Source organism: Leiobunum rupestre, chromosome 3 (genome assembly GCF_980474605.1).
Source record: "Leiobunum rupestre chromosome 3, qqLeiRupe1.1.hap1, whole genome shotgun sequence".
Taxonomy (NCBI): Eukaryota; Metazoa; Arthropoda; class Arachnida; order Opiliones; family Sclerosomatidae; genus Leiobunum; species Leiobunum rupestre.
This window is the reverse complement of record NC_143386.1, coordinates 35,816,522-35,836,433: the sequence shown is the minus strand read 5'-3', so window position 1 is coordinate 35,836,433 and position 19,912 is coordinate 35,816,522. Positions and strand designations below refer to the sequence as shown.

General features: G+C 36.6%; 1 protein-coding gene across 1 annotated transcript; it reads left to right on the top strand.

Annotated features, from left to right (window-relative positions):
* The first annotated feature begins 5,060 nt into the window (after positions 1-5,060).
* On the top strand, positions 5,061-10,966 carry LOC149951605 (solute carrier family 22 member 3-like). The gene is made up of 7 exons (XM_090169614.1): positions 5,061-5,255; positions 5,944-6,047; positions 6,241-6,395; positions 6,469-6,640; positions 8,517-8,731; positions 10,546-10,727; positions 10,787-10,966. The coding sequence occupies exons 1-7, from the start codon at positions 5,061-5,063 to the stop codon at positions 10,964-10,966; spliced, it is 1,203 nt and encodes a 400-aa protein (XP_090025740.1).
* Positions 10,967-19,912: the final 8,946 nt, after the last annotated feature.

Sequence of the window (19,912 nt, the reverse complement as noted above, 5' to 3'; positions counted from 1 at the left end):
CTAATTTGTGAAATCTAAGACAATTTAAATGTTTATTACAAAAATAAATAGTGGAATAAGTGTTTTGATTGAAAATGTATTATGATGTTACGAAACTAAAAATACAATATAAATTAATAATAATATTTTAAAATTAATTATATTAGCAAATCCCAATCGTGTGGACATAGAACTACGAGGGGTATACAGCCTTTGGTAGTGCTTTCCAGAGAGCGAATTTAAAATAGAATAATTGGTTTTGAAGAAAAAGTTGACCGTCCAATCAAAATGGGAGATTCAGAGTGTGCTAAAAATAAACGTGGGAGACATCCCAGGTCATTGCATTGGCTATGGTGGTGTTGTTTCTTCGACATATCCTGTTCAATTACTCATTGGCCGTTTTAGTACTTGGCCAATTCATTGTGGGTCACGGTATTCTGGAACCACAATATGCCTTGCCACTGTGATGGTTATAATTATTAAAAATCATTCGTTGTCCATTATCTTATGTTTAATGTAATTGTTATTTACATTGTGGTTGATGATTATACGTTTCCTTGAGATGGATTCTACGACGCTTTGCAATGGTCCCACTCCCTTTCAAATTGAATAACTTTATGTTTCGTCGGAAATAGGTGGTACATTGGCTGGGTGGTGGTTATAAATGTTCCTTGTCTTTTTGTCGATGATCTGACGTGTCCTTGAGATCTTTTTACGATGCGTCGTATTACTTACAGTCAATTATCCACCGGCTAGTTAAACCAGTGGGCTATTTGACGGGGTGTTTGATGTAATTGTTCTTTGTGTTCATATCAGTGATGCTACATTCCCTGAAATAAATTCTACGACCCGTGGGTATTGGTTCATTATCTAATAGATATTCTACTTTCTGGCGGAACAAGTGGGTATTTCGACGGAACGGTTGTTTAACATTTTCCTTTTCTTTCTGGCGATGATGCTACGTGTTCTTCTACAATAAATAATTATGGTCCTTTACCCTTTTGAAATAGTTAACTAAACTACGTTTGTCCAAAATTAATCGTTTTCTTCTCTATGGTTATAAGTATTTCGGAGATTGTTTAATTTAAAGATGAATAAATCTACATTATCTTGGACTCTGTGGGTATTTCGGTGCGACGAAGGGTTATTTTGTTACTTTTAAACTAACCAATTATTAAAAGTGTCCTTGGGATATTAACTATGATGATCTACTTTCTGGTATGTATAACAAAGAAGCATAGTTTTCTTCCAGCTATTTGGAGATGACTCGGGATTTGACGATATAAATCATCGTTCCTTCTGATCAGAAAACATTTCGTTGCGTCATCGTCAGTGCAGTAAAACCATTTCTTGTTCTTGCGCTCCTTAGTTATCTCTTTTTAAAGGGCAGGTATATAAGGGAGTGCATGGTTTAAAATGAGAGGTGAGATTTCAGTTCCACTGTTGCACCTTCACCGACCAAATTATCAACTAAAATCCCGCAATGCTGTTCTCTCAGAATCTCTTTCGCCGCCGTCTCACCATCATGTCCATAGCAACACATGAAGTCCATTTTAAATGAGGGAAACCTCGGAAATAAGAGGGAATAGATTGTTATTTTGTACATGTAGTTGGCCATGATTTGAAACCTTTTTAAAGTTAGCGTACGTTTTCTTAATTTTTAACATTGCAGTTGCTTTAGCCCTTGCCACTGCTTCAATAAATTGTAGCTCCTCTTATTTGACTTTGAATAAAGCTTCAATCGTTTCTTCTTTCACGTCAGGTTTCAATGCGGTTTTGCCACAAAGAGCTTCTCCGTCGATTTTAATGGTCCCTTGGCCATTGCGACGGATTTTGGGGATTTCTTCTATCGCAGCTTTACCAAACCGGACCCGAATCTGACTCTTCTTAGTTTTGGACCGAGTGCAAATAATTTATCTCTAACCTCTATTGACTCTTCAGAAGTTTCATCTGCATTTAAACGTTTGAAGTTTGGATCCGCCAGTGGGCCTGATGGTATAATACCCAGGCTTCCAAGATAATGTCACCAGCTATAATTGAGCCGCTGGTCAAATTGTTCAATTTGTAGCTCGCAACGTCGTCTCTCCCATGGGCCTGTAAAACTGGCTATCGTGGTTTCTGTCTACAAAGGGTCGGGAAAGTGAAATGATACATCAAATTACCGTCCTATATCTCTGTTGTGGCAAATAACTTGGGTCGTTCATTTTTTTAGAAACTGAATACGTACCTAGAAGACTATTCGAGTACGGTTAGCTCTAGAGCTTTGAAATTTTTACTCAATGTTCAGGGCCTGATTTCCAACTAAACGCGCCTAATTCCAAATACCTGACATGGTTTTTAATCTAATTCAATTTTACTCTTAATTCAATTTCATTTTACTCGACTTTGGTTTTTCGCCTCTTTGCTTCCCTTATCTTCTCTTACCGGCTGGTCTCGGCTTTAAATTTTTCTTCTCGACTTCCACCCATTTTATTCCCTTATCTATTTCCGCTTGGTTTTCCTCTCTTGAGTTCCTTGCGCCCGTCCCGACCTTTAAACCTTTGTAACGGGTTAGTGTGAAATTCGTAGAAGGGGAGGTTTAGTTGGGATTTTTAAATAGTTCAGGACTTTTTGCTACGTGTGTTACGTGTGTTACGTTTTTGCTACGCGTGTTGCGATTTTGCTACGCGTGTTGCGATTTTGCTACGCGTGTTGCGATTTTGCTACGCGTGTTGCGATTTTGCTACGCGTGTTCCGATTTTGCTACGCGTGTTGCGTAGCCGGGTATTAAAGCTAGTATTCAATAACCAGAAGCTTCTCGTGTAATAAACGAAGTCATCACGGCTATTTGGAACAATAGCCCCGCCACATGTTTCCCACTTTTTAGTTCCACCATACCAACGTACTTATTAAGGGGAAGTTAATGGTGCAAAAACTATTAGTCGCAAATAATTAATTTGAAAGATATACTAATTTTAAAGATGTACGAACCGAACGGTTCGGGGCGTAGAATTCACACCGCGGCGAAGAGAGCTCGCCGTCGCGCCGTTTTTGCCCTTTCGAAAATCGGCCTTTCTTTATTTGTTGGGAGTGGTAATGGCGCCAGTTGAACCACAATATTAGCGAAATATGCTGCTGTAGTAGACGTGGGGTCTAAGGATAAAAATGACGGTGCCCGAAAGTTGCCGAAACAAAAAAGAAACATTTCACAAAACGGATTATATTTCCGCTAACCATGCCCGATTCCGGGTCTTCGCGTAGTTCCGAAAGTTCGGTAGAATAGGTACGTTTTTTTGTTTATTTTTTTAGATGTATTATTTGTCAAGGATTATAGTAATTCCAAATGTTTTGGCTATTTTTAACAATAGGTAATTTTGTTTTTTTTTTGTTTTGTTTATTGTTTTTGGTTTATTATTTGTCAAGGATACAATAATGCAAAAAGTTTTAACCGCAATTTATTATTTTAGAAAGATATGATAAATATAGAATTGTTACTTGCCAGAAATTTTGGGTAAAGTGTAGAATAGCTGCATAGGGCAAGATGGGGATTATTTTAATGTTAAATAATTTTTTGCCGGAAATGAATATTTACAAAGATATGAATTTTTAAACATTGGCCTTTTGCAGTGTATTTTCCCTAGGACGATTCTTTAAATTCCTAGATTTTAATGCATTTTGGATAACGTTTGGCTGATGACTAAAAAGAAAAATGTGGACATGCAAAACATTACTAACTTCCTTATTTATTTTAGGTATTTTCGCCGTATTTCAACGTATTTTAGGGGTTTTGGCGGGGAAAATAGGTTAGGTTATTTATATTATTAGGTTAGTTGGATTAATATCGGGTTGACGTTCCTTGATGCGTCAGGCTTGGTGCTGTCCTCTAGGTTGCGTTATAGATGGCCCATAGTTTTTTTTTAGTATGGGGTTGGGGAGGCACCGCGCGCCCCCAGCGCTCGAGCGAAGTGAGTGCGTGGCGCCGTCAGGCGCCAATACTTAGAATGCATTCGACGTTGTATAAGTCAACATCACACAGAAGACGTATGATTAAAAAAGCGTAAATGCGTTGAAATACTTTAAAAATTCCCAACCCTTAAAAGTTAGTACTGTTTTGCATTTCAGCTTTATTCTTTTCCGTCATCAGTCTCACGTTATCCAAAAGGTATTATTCTAGGAATTTAAAGAATCGTCCACGTCATCAGTCCTACCTCATCCAACACGAGTGCGCGGCGCCGTCAGCCGCCAAGGTATAGTCTTTTGGCAATTTTTAATTAACTTTTTAAATAATGCTTTGCGGGGAATAATTTTCGCACCATTGGAATCTCCAAAAAAGTACTTTAAAGGGGGTCGAGAAAGGGGAACAAAGGAGGTGGCGGGGCTATTGTTCCAATTTACCGTAATCACGATCACCTCACAATTGAAACTCAATACAAAACTCAGCCAACATATCTATCAAAACATAAAAAGGGAGTAGTGAAACTGAGTTCAACATTTGTATTTGCAATTTGACTGACTTAAGTTAATTATTTAAATTTTATCTAGATATGTAGAAATAGAAGAATGTTCTATTTATAAAATATAAAGCGATGTTCTAACAAATTCCTAATCCAATATTTATTCCTAAACAACATCTACGGTCAATTTTAGAATTCTTACAATTCGATGTAATTTAGGAAACTTTCCATTGAGAGGAAAATGACCAGCTCGCTAACGAAGTGACTATTGGTAGGAAATCTCAGAAACTAACTAACCAATAAACAGTTAATGCCAACAATCCAAATTTATTGAAATGAAAACATTTTGTCTCAAAGCTCATAGCTTATCTCTAAATTTTATCTTGGTATGGGCTCCATAGCCTTAAATATTAAGATTAAATAAGTGCACTCCATAGTTGTGTATCCCATATTTGTATTTTAGTTTGACGAGTTATTAAATTTAACGTTTTTAACAAATATTTTAGTTAAGCTTTTGACTATTTGTAATTTTTTTTTAAAGTTGACTCTCATAAAACGCCAACTGATATCACCGAAATAATTGGAGACATTGGACTATATCAAAACCTTTTTACGCTTTGGATCACCGTATATGCAATGTTTATAGCTATGACCACAATGTGCATTACCCTGATGACTCCTGAAATGGAATATCAATGTACTGGTCCATATTTTGAATACAACAAAAATCAATGCCAAATGACAGTAAACACAAAATCACCGAGCGTAACTCAGACGAAACTGTGCCATCATTGGACATACAACAGCAGTGATTTCGAGAAAGACTCAACTTTAATTGAAAAGGTTAATTTATATAAATCGATCAACCTTTCCTAAAAGAAAAATAAATATTTCAACGCTCGACGTGAGATATTGAGTTAAATGTTTCTTATTGATGTTCGAATGGATCTAAGTGAGCTTAGCTATATTGTCTTGGTTCTTGTAATTATCTCATCGGAACTAGTTAAATACATCAAGAAAAATAGAAACAAGGTTAATGTAGTCTAAATAATAAAAGTAATAAATTACAAAGCTTCTTTCCTTCCAGTTAAGATTAATTAAATATTAAAACGAAACTTTTTGCTATACAATTTTAACTTCGAGGGATTTTAAATAACATCAAGATATTATTATCGTTTTCTTCCTTGATATTAAGAAACCTAATAGCAATAGTATAGCTTCGCTGGAAATTTCTTGCAATATACATAAGAAATTTAATCTCCTAAAAATATCTACTACTTCTAAATATATTATTTAAGTATAAAAAAGCCGATATTATTGAAAATATTATTTAACAAATAATTAATGCTGTAAATTCTTTCTACGAGAAACAAATGTTAGAGGTATCGTTAATTTGAAATTTTTTAATTATTGAAGAACAGAAACGTCGGTAGAGATTATTTTGATAATTTTAAAATTAAGTGGTGATGGAAGGTAAAATTTATGATCCATACATACCGGCATATGATGTGTTGTTTTCTGTTCTTTACAGTTCGATCTTGTTTGCGAAAAGAAGTGGTATATTTCTGTGGCCAGTTCGGCTCAGCAATTGGGTGATCTTATAGCTGGAATGTCTGCTTCTTATCTTTGCGACCGGTAAACAAACTTTTTTTTCATCAACAGGGCAACATGGTGTAACCTGGTTTGACTTTGAACGGCTTAAATGTGACCGTTTGCTTTAAAAAAAATCTGAAATGTGTGGGTGTGTGTGTTTACCGATCTCTACAGTTCGTCTTTGTAGCGCTGAAATTAGTTTGCCAGTTTTTGAACCTTTTTCTTCAATCTGTAGATTTGGAAGACGACCAATATGTTTAGTGAGTCTCATTCCCGGGGCAATTGGAGTGCTCATGTTTGTTTTCACGAAGGACGTTGAGCTCTACATCGTGGCCAAGTTCTTCTGCGGATTTACCGGACTGTCAGTTAATTACGTGCTTATGGTTATTCGTAAGTTCATTTAAATCCAAATGATTATTATCATAAGTAACATCATTGTTCACGTTTCTGATTTGTCGTTTAGTGATGGAGATGTGCACAGAGAAAAACCGAGGATTCTTTGGCATTGTTGCAGGCACTTTTGGATACTCGATAGGGTACACGCTGCTGCCGGGTCTCTACTATTACATTCGAGACGAACACCACTTTCACATCTTCTTAGCCTGCTTGTTTGGCATTGTTGTTTTATTTTCCTGGTAAGAAGTATCGCATTTCATTATGGAATTATTACTCTTTGAAAAATATTCAATTCTGGCAATTATTAAAAGCTGGTCGCCCTATTTTAAGTCAGATGATTAAGACCACACATGAAGTTTTGAAAGAATGCGAGATAATTGATTTTAAAATTAATTTGGCACGAGAAACCCAAAACCCCTTTAAACAGTACGACAAAAATGTATAATATCGCGTGCCACAATTTTTTTTTCGGAAACCACATGTTTATATTTTAATCAATATGGAATATACCAAACGCAAAAGTTCGCTAGCTGAAGCAAATAAATAATAGATTGAGCATTTGTATTTAAAAATTTTAAAGCGTGACATGGTTTTTACAAAAGGCTCGTTCCTGAATCTCCAAGATGGCTGTTAGTGGAACAGAAAAAGGAAAAATGCTTCAAGTTAATCAAATGGATTAGAAAATGGAACCGACTTCCGATAGACGAAAATCAAATTAATGCTGACCTTGATGTATTAAGTAACCAAATTCAAGTACGCTTTAAGCTTAAATTTTTTAGTTTTTATATTATGGTCCTTTAAAGACTTAGCTCATTCTAAATCTTATTTTCTTCCAAATTCAGCTTAGTAAATAAGGTGAAATCCACCTTTTGGCTGGAGTTTGATAGCGATGTAAAACGAAGAGTAAACAAAAAAACCCATATTTAAGCCTATATTAGGCTTCAGAGAAATACACGCAGTACTTCAGTCAAACAGCCTGTTAAGTTATTAATAATAATCAGCTAGGCTAATACACAAGGCCTCTAATGCAGGTGGCCGGGTTATAATGCGTAGGAGGGTGGTGGCAAGCCTTGCAAGCCACGCGAGCCAACAGCTCTCTACACTAACTATTACCGTTAACCGCAACAAATTTTTTTGGAAGGGGAAACCGAAGAGCTCGGGGTATAACCCTTTAAACCAGTGGGGAGAGAACTTGCAAACTCAACGCAGAAGGAGTTGTTCCGAGTTTTCACCCAGTGCCACAATTCGGGATCGAATCCAGCTCCTCTTGCTGCGAGGTGAAAGTGCTAACCACTCCGCCACCCCACCTTAATTTAAGACTTACAATCTGAAGAATATAACTCTCCAAGGATGGACAGGAAATATCACAGTTAAGAGTGCATTCGCATTGAAATCCAACAGTATATTTCCCTAGCTTAAGCTTAGTTTTTTCAACTTGTCGGTCAATTTTATTACAATATTCCCCGTAACCTTAATTCCATACCCAAACCAGTTAATCATATAAATTCTTGTTAAAATATTAACTAGGAAATTGTTTTACTGTGAATAGATTCAAGCCAAGAAATCTAATAATGATGGAATCAGAATTTTTAAAATATTTCGTGGTAAAGAAATGACCAAAATATCGTTGATAATATTTTTTGGCTGGTAAGTTGGAAAGTTTAATTTGTATACAATGAAAAGGAAAGTTTTTAGCACGTCATGTAACATTTAAAAATTTAGTTTATCTCGACTTATTTTGCCACTTAATAATATATTTTTTAAATGTTTAAAAACATCGACCATATTTAAAATAAATGGGAATTGATGCCAATTTTGGTGTTTTTTTTGGTGAAGGGTGTAAAAAAAAGCACATTTCAAATGATGAAGCACTAAAATTATCTTCTTCGTCAAGCGACAATTGGAACTGGGTTGATTTCTTTCTTGTGGTTTTATGCAAGTGAAATCGTATCACGCGAATATTTTTAATATACATAGTTCGAAATCTTTACTAAATTGAACATCCACATACCACAACAATTTATATAATTTGATGAGCCCATTCAAAGATGTTAACCAACTTTCAACTTCTTGAAATGCAGAGGAACTTATGAGGGATAATATTTTATTTTGTAGGTTCGTGACGGCTTTGATTTTTTTCGGAGGTGCTCTCACTGCTGATGCTCTGGGAGGCAGTCTTTTCCTGGACGTCTTCCTTTTAGGCGTTGTACAATTTCCAAGTATGTTCTTCTGTTTGGGTGCCGAAAGGCTCCTTGGCCGAAAGTTTCTACTTGGTGGACTACTCCTCATCTCTGCTGCCGTTTACCTATTAACAATCGCTGTGCCCAAAAGTAATTCAATTTCTTTAGTATTCTTAACATTATTATGAAAATAAACATAACTGGTAAAAATAATCCTAACAGAATCCTTTTGGTGAAAATTAGTAATCGAAAACTATTATATAGAAAACCTTGCCGCCTTTCCATGAATGTTAATGTTTCAGCGCACAAACGCAGTGAAATAAATAAATTCGCTATCTTGAACTTTCTGCCCGTTAGCGTCGAGGAAAATTAGTGACGAAGTCCATACCTGTCTGTCCGTAAACGACGTTTAAAACAACTATGTGTTGTTCATTTCACGGCGTTATTGTGCTAATTTTAACTAATACAGGTGGTCGGATTATACTGAGTTCAAGGGGGGTGGAAACTGTTAAGCCCTCCATGCCATGCGAGCTCAAAATAGTAAAAATATAGAGAATTGCACTCCGTCTTTAACAAATGAAGAATCTTTCGGTCAAATTGGAATCTCATTTTAAAACCAGCTACGACTACGTGGTTTGATAAAATAAAACCCGAAAAAGGCTTAAGCATTTTAAGAAATAGTTTTAAAATATCATACCTTTAAATGATATAGAGTTATGGCAGTGCTACGTTACACGACGTCACCCATGCTTTTTCCTATTCATAAAATATTCGCGCTTTATAATAGGCCAAGACGTTATGCAGTTTTTATTTAGTTGGCTCAGCTATGCCAGCATCTCGTATCAGGACCCCTTCTTTTTGGAAAGGGTTCGTCATTTTCATTATTATTGCAGTCACTTTCAGTCTGCCACTTGAGTGGTCAGAAACATATCGTAAAATTTTGGCCGCTTGAATAGTCTCGAATGTGAATAACATCGAAATATTGTAAAAAGTGTACTAATCTCGAAACTGAATAGTCTCGAATGTGAATAACACCGAAATATTGTAAAAAGTGTACTAATCTCGAAACTGAATAGTCTCGAATATGAATAAACATGAAACTGATTAATGTCGAAACTGACTAGTCTCGAAAGCTCAATGTGCGGTACTGGAATAGACTCGAAACTGAACAAAATTGAAACTGAACAAACTCGAATCGGAATATTTTTAAACTGATTTCACTCGAATCGGAATAGTTTCGAAACTGAACAGACCCAAATCGGAATAGTTTCTAAACTGAACAGACTCGAATCGGAATAGTTTCGAAACTGAACAGACTCGAATCGGAATAGTTTCGAAACTGAACAGACTCGAATCGGAATAGTTTCGAAACTGAACAGACTCGAATCGGAATAGTTTCGAAACTGAACAGACTCGAATCGGAATAGTTTCGAAACTGAACAGACTCGAATCGGAATAGTTTCGAAACTGAACAGACTCGAATCGGAATAGTTTCGAAACTGAACAGACTCGAATCGGAATATTCCAGGCAATATAGGAAAGTCCTCAAAAAAAATTTGTTTGGGAATGTGGAACAATAGACCCGCCACCCCCCTTGTTCCCCTTTCGCGACCTCCCTTAAAGTAAACTTTTTAAGGAGATTTCAACTGTGCAAAAATTATTCCCCGCAAATCATAATTTAACAAGTTATGGTTACTTAAACGAAAATACGTGTAGACTTACTTTATAATATTTAATATTTTTGTTTAAAAACATCCAATTCGATTTGAAATACAAAGGCATCACAAAACTTCGCGGTTGAAATATGGAGTTAGTTCACTCTAATTGGTTATATTATACAATGCTTTCACTCGAAAAGATCAAAATATCTGATCTGGTCACGAAATTATTTCGTATAATTACCCCGTCAACAATATAAGCCACCGTTAAGAAGAAGAGTTTATAAAAAAAAATATATTTTGTAGGTAATCACCCAGTGCGAATGTTTATGATAGTTTTGGCCAGATTTTGCATAATGTCCAGCTACAATTTTCTGCATACGTACACGCCAGAGCTGTTTCCGACGAATTTGCGATCAGCTGGGGTGGGAATCGCAGCCGGAATGGCCACTGTGGGGGCCATTTTGGCACCTTTTTTCATTCAAGTCGTAAGTGCATATCCTATTCGATTAAAATTTAATTATATTTTTAATTTTTGGTCTTTCAGAAAGAGTATACAAACGTGTCGGTGACGTTTGGAATATTCGGCATTTTCGCTATCGCCAGCGGCGCTTTGATCTTCTTTCTGCCCGAGACAAAGGACAAGAAACTCGCGGAGACTCTCAGCGATGTCAATTCGATAAAGGTTGCAACAGTAGCAAAATATACTAAAACAGAACACGATTAAATATAGCTTAGTCAACATTGTGTGAAATACTTTGTTAGTCCTCGACATTTCGTATTAAATATTTGTATTAATGTCACAGATAAAAATTCAATAACATTCTCACTGATTTGTTCATTTTTTATATTCAAACGTAGCAACTTTCTTTTGATCAAAACCAATTTATCACTTAATAAAATTTTACATACATCCAAATGATTGTTTCCTTTTTAGAAAGAACGTTAAAACACTAAATAAGGGTAGATCCAAAAACTCTTCCCAATTAAAAATTTTACGAAATTAAGTCTTAATGTTAATGGACGTGGTACTGCGTGGGCCAGATCGTAAGTAGCCCGACTGCAGCTCACCAGTATTTATCGTACTCCAACTATATAGCATCATTAACCATTTAAAATGTTTACAAAAAAAAGGATGGTAGCTTGTTGTTTCGGTTAATTTTTAAAAATAGATTAACTAATCGGAAATGGCAGTCGATTGGGAAGCCGCGTTTAAGAGTCTATAAACAGCGTTTCTAAAGTTAGCGTTTCTCAAATTAGCGATTATGAAACAGTGGTTTTGGTAGAGCGTCGGACTGCTGTTCAGGTAATTCGAGTTCGAATCTCCTTTGCTAAAGGTAGGTTCAAGTATAATTGTTTCAATAATTTCAATTAATTATTTAAATTCTAGTGTATAATTTCGCTTGGAATATGAGTGGACGATGGAAAATATTATAACATTAAATGAATTCCGGCACAAACATATGAATTTCAGGGGTTAGGTAAGTTTGCAATACTAACTGTCAGCAGTTAGCACTTTTTGTGGAAACTCGGTAAAATAACGGAGCTCATAATTGGTCGTGACGGGAAAGTGCGGCTTTGTGCTGTAAGAACTTCAAATGGACACCATATTCGGCGACCGATTAAACTATTGTACGCGCTCGTAATAAAAAAATGACTGATGTTGCGAAAGTGTTATAATTATTTGAAAAATACTGTGTATTTTTGGTGGGGAGTGTTGAACCTTTCGCGGGAAGTCGCCTTTTATTTTTTTCAATTAAATTTTATAAAAGTGTCAAATGTTTAGAGTAATAAATCTTGTATAACGTAGTCAGTAATTTAGTTAATCCATAAATGGTATTTAAAACTTAGTTTAAAATTGTGGTGTATATTTCGCGGTTCCCTAAATAAAATAAAAATATTGGCTGGTTTCCGGTCCGTTCAAGGGGACCAGTAAAAATGTAGCTTGCGTGGAGAAGGGTTTAGGGAGGACGGCCGGAGCTTGTTTCCGGTCAATATCCTGCCAGACCTCTTCTAGAAAATTCATTTCTTTGTATGATTGTGAGCGAACCTATAAAAACTAAAGGCTCCAACAATATTCATGTTCTATTCGTTCATCGCGGGGTCTCGTCAATGACCAAATTTTTAGGCGTCTCCAAAAGAGATTTTAGTTAAGCTCCAAACGAACCAATCTTTGTAAATTTGTAATTTTAAATAAAAGTTGTTGTTCAGTTTTTAACTTCAGCGTCTTATTCTCAAAAATAAGTGGATTCAACTTGTTCGCGAATAATTTTAGTCGGTCCTGAGGAGATAAATATTATAGAACTCGAACGCTTTTTCAGTCGGGTGTTAGGGTTAGTGTTCGCCGAAAATAAGCTCTCCCAATTAAGGTTAATGTTAATTTTAATTTTAACCCGAACTCCGTCCCGCAACATGACCCGAATTGCCGCTTGCGCTCGTTTGCCGACGTCAACCGTTATTTGCAAACTAATAAGTTAAGCGAATTACAAACGGCAGACTTTTCCTTTTCCCGAGAGGCCGTATCGAAACCTCCTTGGGAGAAGTTTCGTCAGGCCGGGACCAAACTAATTATTACTTAATGATAATTAACTCATTTCAGGGGATTGCTGGTACACACGAACTGTTAATCTACGGTCAGAAGATCATGAATCAGTGGTAGAAATAGCACCAGCGCTATTCAATTTCAGCATGCCCTGTGAAATCATCACTACTACATTAGCAAACGAGCTCGGTTACACTACTTTTTAACTCATCGAAGACATCGATGTTGAAGAATTCCAACAACAAGCCAAACACTTTCCACTGTGGCTTGCGGGGAAAAATTGCCAAACTTAGATGTTGAAATTCTCTACAAAAAATTGACGTTAGAAAATGTACTCGTCATTAAAGATCGCCGACCTCTTCTGGTGTTGGGACTCTGGACTTTGAAAGCAGCAAAATTACAATATTGTCCATGTACGTTTTTCCTAGGACAAAACGGTGACCTTCGCCACTTCCCAAGGCTTGGCAATCTGGATGCGCACTTTCTACTGCAGGGACGCTGGGTAGCCAGCCACGCCGGGGTAGTGCAAGCCCCCCAAATGGAAGATATACGTTCGGATGACTGGGACGATTTAATGGACGTCGGCCCGATGACGCCTCCATTATCCCCCGACACTCTTGCCATCAATATTGATGAAAAATAAGTAAAAGAACTCATTCAAGATGTAAAAGATGAGCCCGACCACGTTCTTACCCCTACCAACAAGCCCAGCCAACACGACCCCTAACCGGGGCCCCCTCCATCGAAGAACCGCAAAACGGTCGCCGACCGATTGAAGCAATCACCAGAAACTCTTATCACTAACACTTCACCCTCTACAACAACAACCCCCATTCACATACAACCCAATAACCATTTCTGTGGAGCATGCAATTGCCAAGTGCTACAAAAACAAAAGCCATCTCCTTCAACTACTTCGACGACCCAGCCGAGGACGCCAGGTGACGACTCCAGCATGACTTGCTATCGCTGCCGTCAGAAAGGCCACCAGGTACGCCATTGCCCACAGGCACCGAAGCCTAAGCGACCTCATCCATAATTGGTTCTCCTGATAAAACAAAGCACTATAAACATGAAATAGACGATCAAAGAAATCCTCTATTTTAGTTGTTGTTGTTGTTTGTGGGGGGTGGATGCAACTGGTCGGGCGACACCGCTAGATGTCGCCCGTCTCGTTGCAATCTATTTCCCGTTCATATGTTTTAAAAGCCGAAACTCAAAAGTGCTCCAGTCACGCGTGGCAAATTAGCTTTTTGTTTTTTAGATAAAAGCCTCGGACCTGCCGAGCTCAGGTAGAGAGTGTTTTTTCTTTTTGTTAGAACGACAGTAACTTGTTATCTCGACCTCTCGCCATTCCATTATTTTTTTGTTATTATTAAAGTTAAGGAGAATGCTAAGAACTGAGCAATTAGAGATTGATGGCCTCGAGTATATTGTGAGTGCTTTTCATTAATTTTTTATTCATTAAATTCCGTTAATATCAAGTTAACCAAATGCGTGTCCTTTTTTAAAATTAAGCCCAAAGTGATATCTCGTGTGGAACCCGTATATGTAACCGAGGATCACGTTAATCTATTAAATAACGAAGTGATCGGTTACAACCTGCTCTTGCCTGCCTCAGAAGTGGAACCACCCACTAGGGGAAAGTGTTCGGATAGAACCTACCTTATATAATTTAAAATATAATGTAAACTTTCATGTATTTTTATGGTGTAACTAATTTTGATCTCATCTTTACACAACAAATAGATTGTCTTCTTCAGCGGTAATTTCCAGAAGAACCATGATTTATTTATCAGTCATTATGACATTGGAGGGCTTGAATGGTAGTTTTAGTAACCCTCTTTTCGCGGTGAGTTCTCTATCGGATATGCAAGTGTAGAAACGAAAGCTACTAATCGATACGGGCTGATTCCTATTAGCCCTTGAAGATAGAGTTAATTATAGGCTTCACATTTAATTTCGGTGGCGTCCAATATCATTATAAACAACAATTTCACTTAATTAATTGGAGTAATTTGTGGTTGAGATAAGAGGACAGTCTGCGGTTCGTTCAGATTGATGAGGCTCGAAACTATGAGATGCGCTTGAAAGAACGTTAGATTTATGAGAATTGAAACACGATGCTGGACTAGTTGAGGTTTGAACACATTTAAGAGAATCAAAATCAAATACTTGCTGCACTCCCTTTCAACAGTGGTCTTCAAGAGTGCAATGATGCAAAATCAAGACTTTTTGAAATGTAGCGAACAAACTTTGGTCTATTTCTTTATTTTGCAGTATGTCAAATCATGGTGAACATTTATTTCCCATTTTGCTATTCGGTTATCTTCTTTGTGTAAACTATGAATTGAATTCAAATGATATCTAAACCATACAAGGCTTACGTTAAAAAGTTTATTTTCATAATGAAAATTTAAATTATTTGGACCATACGACTTACTTTTTTGCCATTTTCAGTAAAACGTGACCTTTTTTTATTGTTTACAACGCGCCACAAAACAAACCCTTAACAATTTGTTTAATATAGTATTTATTAAAAATAAGGAACCGGAGACCAAGAAATTGGAAAAGCTACCGACAATACGATCCAAAGACTACAAAATACCCTTCGGACTAGTCACTTTTCTATTCCGGAAGTACCTAGCGGAAGCGGAGGCAAACTTTAAAATGTCCGACACACTTCATGCCCCCCCCCCCCATTCTCTCATTCATGTATTGGTTCCAAGGAATAACAGAAAGTGCACTTATGCGCGTTCTTGTTGTTTTGGAGGCCGATTTTTTATGGCCAATTACTCGGATACGGTTCTTTGAACCTTTTTAACTCCTTGTCACACAAAGAACAAGTCTGCAAATTTGTGCCAGATCTGTCTGAAACATCTTGTATAAACGATACGATGACACATCAATAACATAAAAATCTCGATCGCGATTCGCGTTTTTTCCCTCGGGGCACAGTAAATTCAGGCCCCTGACTTCTTAGCAACCGCTATGGCGACTAAATGGGACTAATATAAACGATACATTGTAAAGTTTATGCATTTAAATAATCCACTTTAGTGGAGGGAAGTGTGAGGGTCGGGCACGGTTTCGATAGCTGTTAAACGTTTCTTTATTATACAAACTTCGATATTTGGGGTTTTTCGGAAGAGGAAACCGTACTCCACTTATTTTGGTAAGCATCTTTTGAAACCAAGGATTATCCGCATGGTTAGCCCTGTTTCGAGACAGGTTGACGCTGAAACCCAGTTTTCGATGGGGATTAGAGGGTAGAGTTTGGTAAGATGAGTCCCAGGGATGAATTGAGAGAGTAAGGAGCTGCGTTCCGAAGTAAAATGTCATTTGTAAATTTTGAGATAAATTGTTTTTAGAAGTTCATAAAAAACTTAGTGTTATTTATTGAAAAGTCGCCTAAGCCTATAAACTTTAACATGTCAAGCAACTACTTGCAACATCGAATAAGAAAAACTATCGATCGCAATACCCGTTTCAGCACTTGCGGGCCCTTCTATTTGGGCATTAGATACCTCTGATTCCTTTAATTCTAAAATCATAAATAGATGAGGTATCACAATAAGTTTAATATGGCAAGCTATTTCGTCATTAAATATATTTCTAAGTCGATGTGGAACTGCAATTGCAACTTAGCCGGTTTCTTTACGTTACTCTCGTTGTTAATTGTGTACTATGGTTTCTTGGTAGTACTATTGTTATTTGAAAGGTTTATATTAAATTCCCAATCTAATCATGACTGTTTCAGATGTTGAACGTCAACACTACAAATTGTGAAAAATCACTGGAAATCATTGAAAGTCAACGAATTATTTTCTAAAATTAGTAATCATATGTACAAAGATTTTTCGAGTGACTACCCCTTCAGAATGAGGTTCGTAGATTCAACTACCGAGACGCCTACGAAACATTGATAACTGCTGGCATTTTCTTTATTGCATTTATAAAACCAGATAAGTAACCTATAAGGGCTTAGTAGAGTCAGAATAAGATGATAAATATTTCACATTTGCTTCCCTAGTTTACGGTTTATTGAAGTGAATAGCCACAAACTTGTGTAGGAATCTTTGCCTGAAGTTTTGACCGTAGAAGTTGAAAAATTATCTGACACTTTCCGTTCTGAGCACTGTTTGCTCAAAATGCGTTGGTTTTTTCACTTATAGTTCAATTTAAAATCCATCATTTTATTAATATATGAGCAGAACCTAAAAGGAGTTAAGGTTTCGCATCACATCGATTCTATTTCTGGACAAGGTTGAAACACCGAGTTTCGCGATAAATACATCTCTGAAACCACCTTGCTCATTTAGATATTTAATTATTTATCTCCATCGAAAATTTGATAACAAATTAGTAAATTGGTTGAAGGAAGCGTTTGATTCTATTAAAATTATGAATCTACTAAATAACTTTTAATTCTATGAGCAATGGTACATGTATTTGCATTGAATAAAGCTCTTTCGAAAAGCTTAGCTTTTTATCGTTATTCTGGCGAAATACACGACTAATGATATCCAGCCATAATTCATTCTTGTAGAGCCTATCTTTGTACTGTTATGTACAAGAGGAATTTAAAAGCAAGTAAAGGTATATGATTTTTATGAGCTACATCTGTAGCTCAAATTCGTTTTTTAAGCTCCTCTAAATTGTAAAATACAATATTGTATGAAGTGGGAGAGAGGGCAATTTTAAAAATAACAAAATTGTTAAAGTAAAATTAATTTAAAGTAAAATTAAGTTCAAGGTTTTTTCCGATGATATTTTATTTTTGAAAGTTCGTCAGCGCAGCGTCTGTTATAACAAATCCAAAAGGCTTAGAGCTTTTTTAAACGTTAATTTTGGCTAAGTTTCAAATTAGACCAACGTTAACCAAAATAAAGCTATTACCTTATAACTGATTTATTTTGATACATGATGGTGTTCTGTCTATTTCAGTTTATTTAAAATAACTATCGATTATCCATTGAAGTTTACAAACAAATATAAGAGATCAATGACTAAGATCCTTTCATGAATTAGTTTTTAAGGGCAGCCATGTTAAAAAAAAATAAAAACTTGAAAATCGTGAATGCGCATGCGTGTACTCCGATCTAAAGCAAACCAATCACGGTGTCCCTTCCCTCGAAGATTTCCTTCAACACTTGCATCGTCTTGCAAATCTTCTATCATTGGCTCAGGCATTTTCACACCTTCTTGAAGATAGAAGTTGTGGAAAATTGTGGTAACAAGATAAATTCTAAAATATTTTATTACAAGGAGGCCAATGTAATGACTCGACAAACACTTAATTTAACAAATCTAAGTCGATAATAATTAACCGTCTTTCCAAAACAAATACAGCACAGGATTAGGAGAATCTATGATAAGATAATTTTAAATGCCATTGCTCCCATAGTAACTGTTTAAATATATCAAAATTTAAAGATAGTTCTTTCTTCGTTCTTCTTTTCGTTTTATTATTAGATAGTAATAATGGTAAAGTAATTCTACCCTGCGAAGCAGAAACAAGCACTTAGGATTAATATTACCCCGTACAGAAACAATAAGGCTTTTCTCAATTCGGTCCTCGGCCATTCCTATTTGTAGCTCAATAAACGTGGTTTCAGATAATTGTTAGATAAGTAGTGCCAATTTATTTTTAAATAATTCATTTTATTGGGTCACTCGCGATAAATTCTTCTCAGCGGTACATCTGTTTCGATATTGCCATGATACACCTTGATTTATCACGTTAGCTCGAAAAAACTCAGCCGCCATTTTCTCAAAACAATTATTATTTTCGACTCCGAACGCGTAGAAAATAAAACGTTTTGTCCCGTAAAAATGTCTCTGGAAAGCATTTTTGAAAAAGTCTCGTTATTCGACGAGACAAGCCACCTTTCTCGTTATATAACGAGTCTTTTTCGTCTCTAGAACGGACCCTTAATGTACAAAACGGAAGTACGAGACGTTGAGGACCTGCGACAGCTCTTAATTGAAGGGTGTGAGACAACTCGAAACACGCCAGAAATTTTGTCCAGAGTTCGTGAAGCATTCATTCGAAGGGGCCCATGCCCGTATTTGAGTTGTGGTGGTCATTTTGAACAATTCCTCTAATGGTTGTTAATTGTATTTTTAAACCGAATTAATTATATTAGTACCATCTGAATTAACAGCTTGGTTTTTGAATGCTATTAAGTCATTTTAATTATCTTGGCATTATTTAAATCATTTTTAAACAAAACGTATTTTTAAAGTTTACTTATAAACTCTTGGCACTTGGTAATAATTTGACTGTTTCATCAATAAAAAACAATTGCTTTTTTTAATGCTAACCATTTGGTTCAAGGCAGAATAACGTCCGTACATTTGAGCGATTTAAGTGGTAGCTATAAAGAGTACTTTTTGGGGGTTCAAATCTCTGAAACGAAGTATTGTAAGACCCATGTCCATGAGACATTTTCGAATCCGCGGTCTGGTCCCCTCACAACGGCCGTGGCATGTACTCCATTGAAACCATTCAACGAAAATCCCTCCATTTCGTTGCCAGCATCGGCTTTTCCTGGAGTACCAGCGTGACTCGTGTCAGGAAAATCTTTTGGTGGGACTCTCTCTCCGATCGCCGCCGCGTCAAGCGCCTCATACTAGTTAACAGTAAGGTTCACCACTCAAATGGCGCCCTCACTCCTCTTACGTCTGCCATTTCGTCTTGGCGTCGTAAACTACGAGGTACTAAATCCGCGGCCCTCATCCTCCCTGGTTTCCGCATCTCTGTTCGACGGCACTCTTTCCTCCCTTCTTCAATACGTGACTGGACCTCCCTCCCAGACTTTCTAAAGTCACTGCCGAACCCCAAACAGTTCCGTAAAGAACTTACTTTGTTCCTATGACTCTATTATTAATAAATTGCCTTTACCCTCCGTGGTATAAAGTTCCTCTACTCCTGTATATATTTTTCTCCGCCGTCTTAACGTGATGGGTCTTTGACCTTTTGTTTTGCAATAAACGAACTTAAGAACTCATCTGGACCAAAGAACACTCAGAAACACACTTGAAACATACCATTTTAAACACCTTTTACCACTCAGAAGGTCCAATACCAGAAAGCTGATACTATTAGCCGAAGAATTTTTTCTGAAT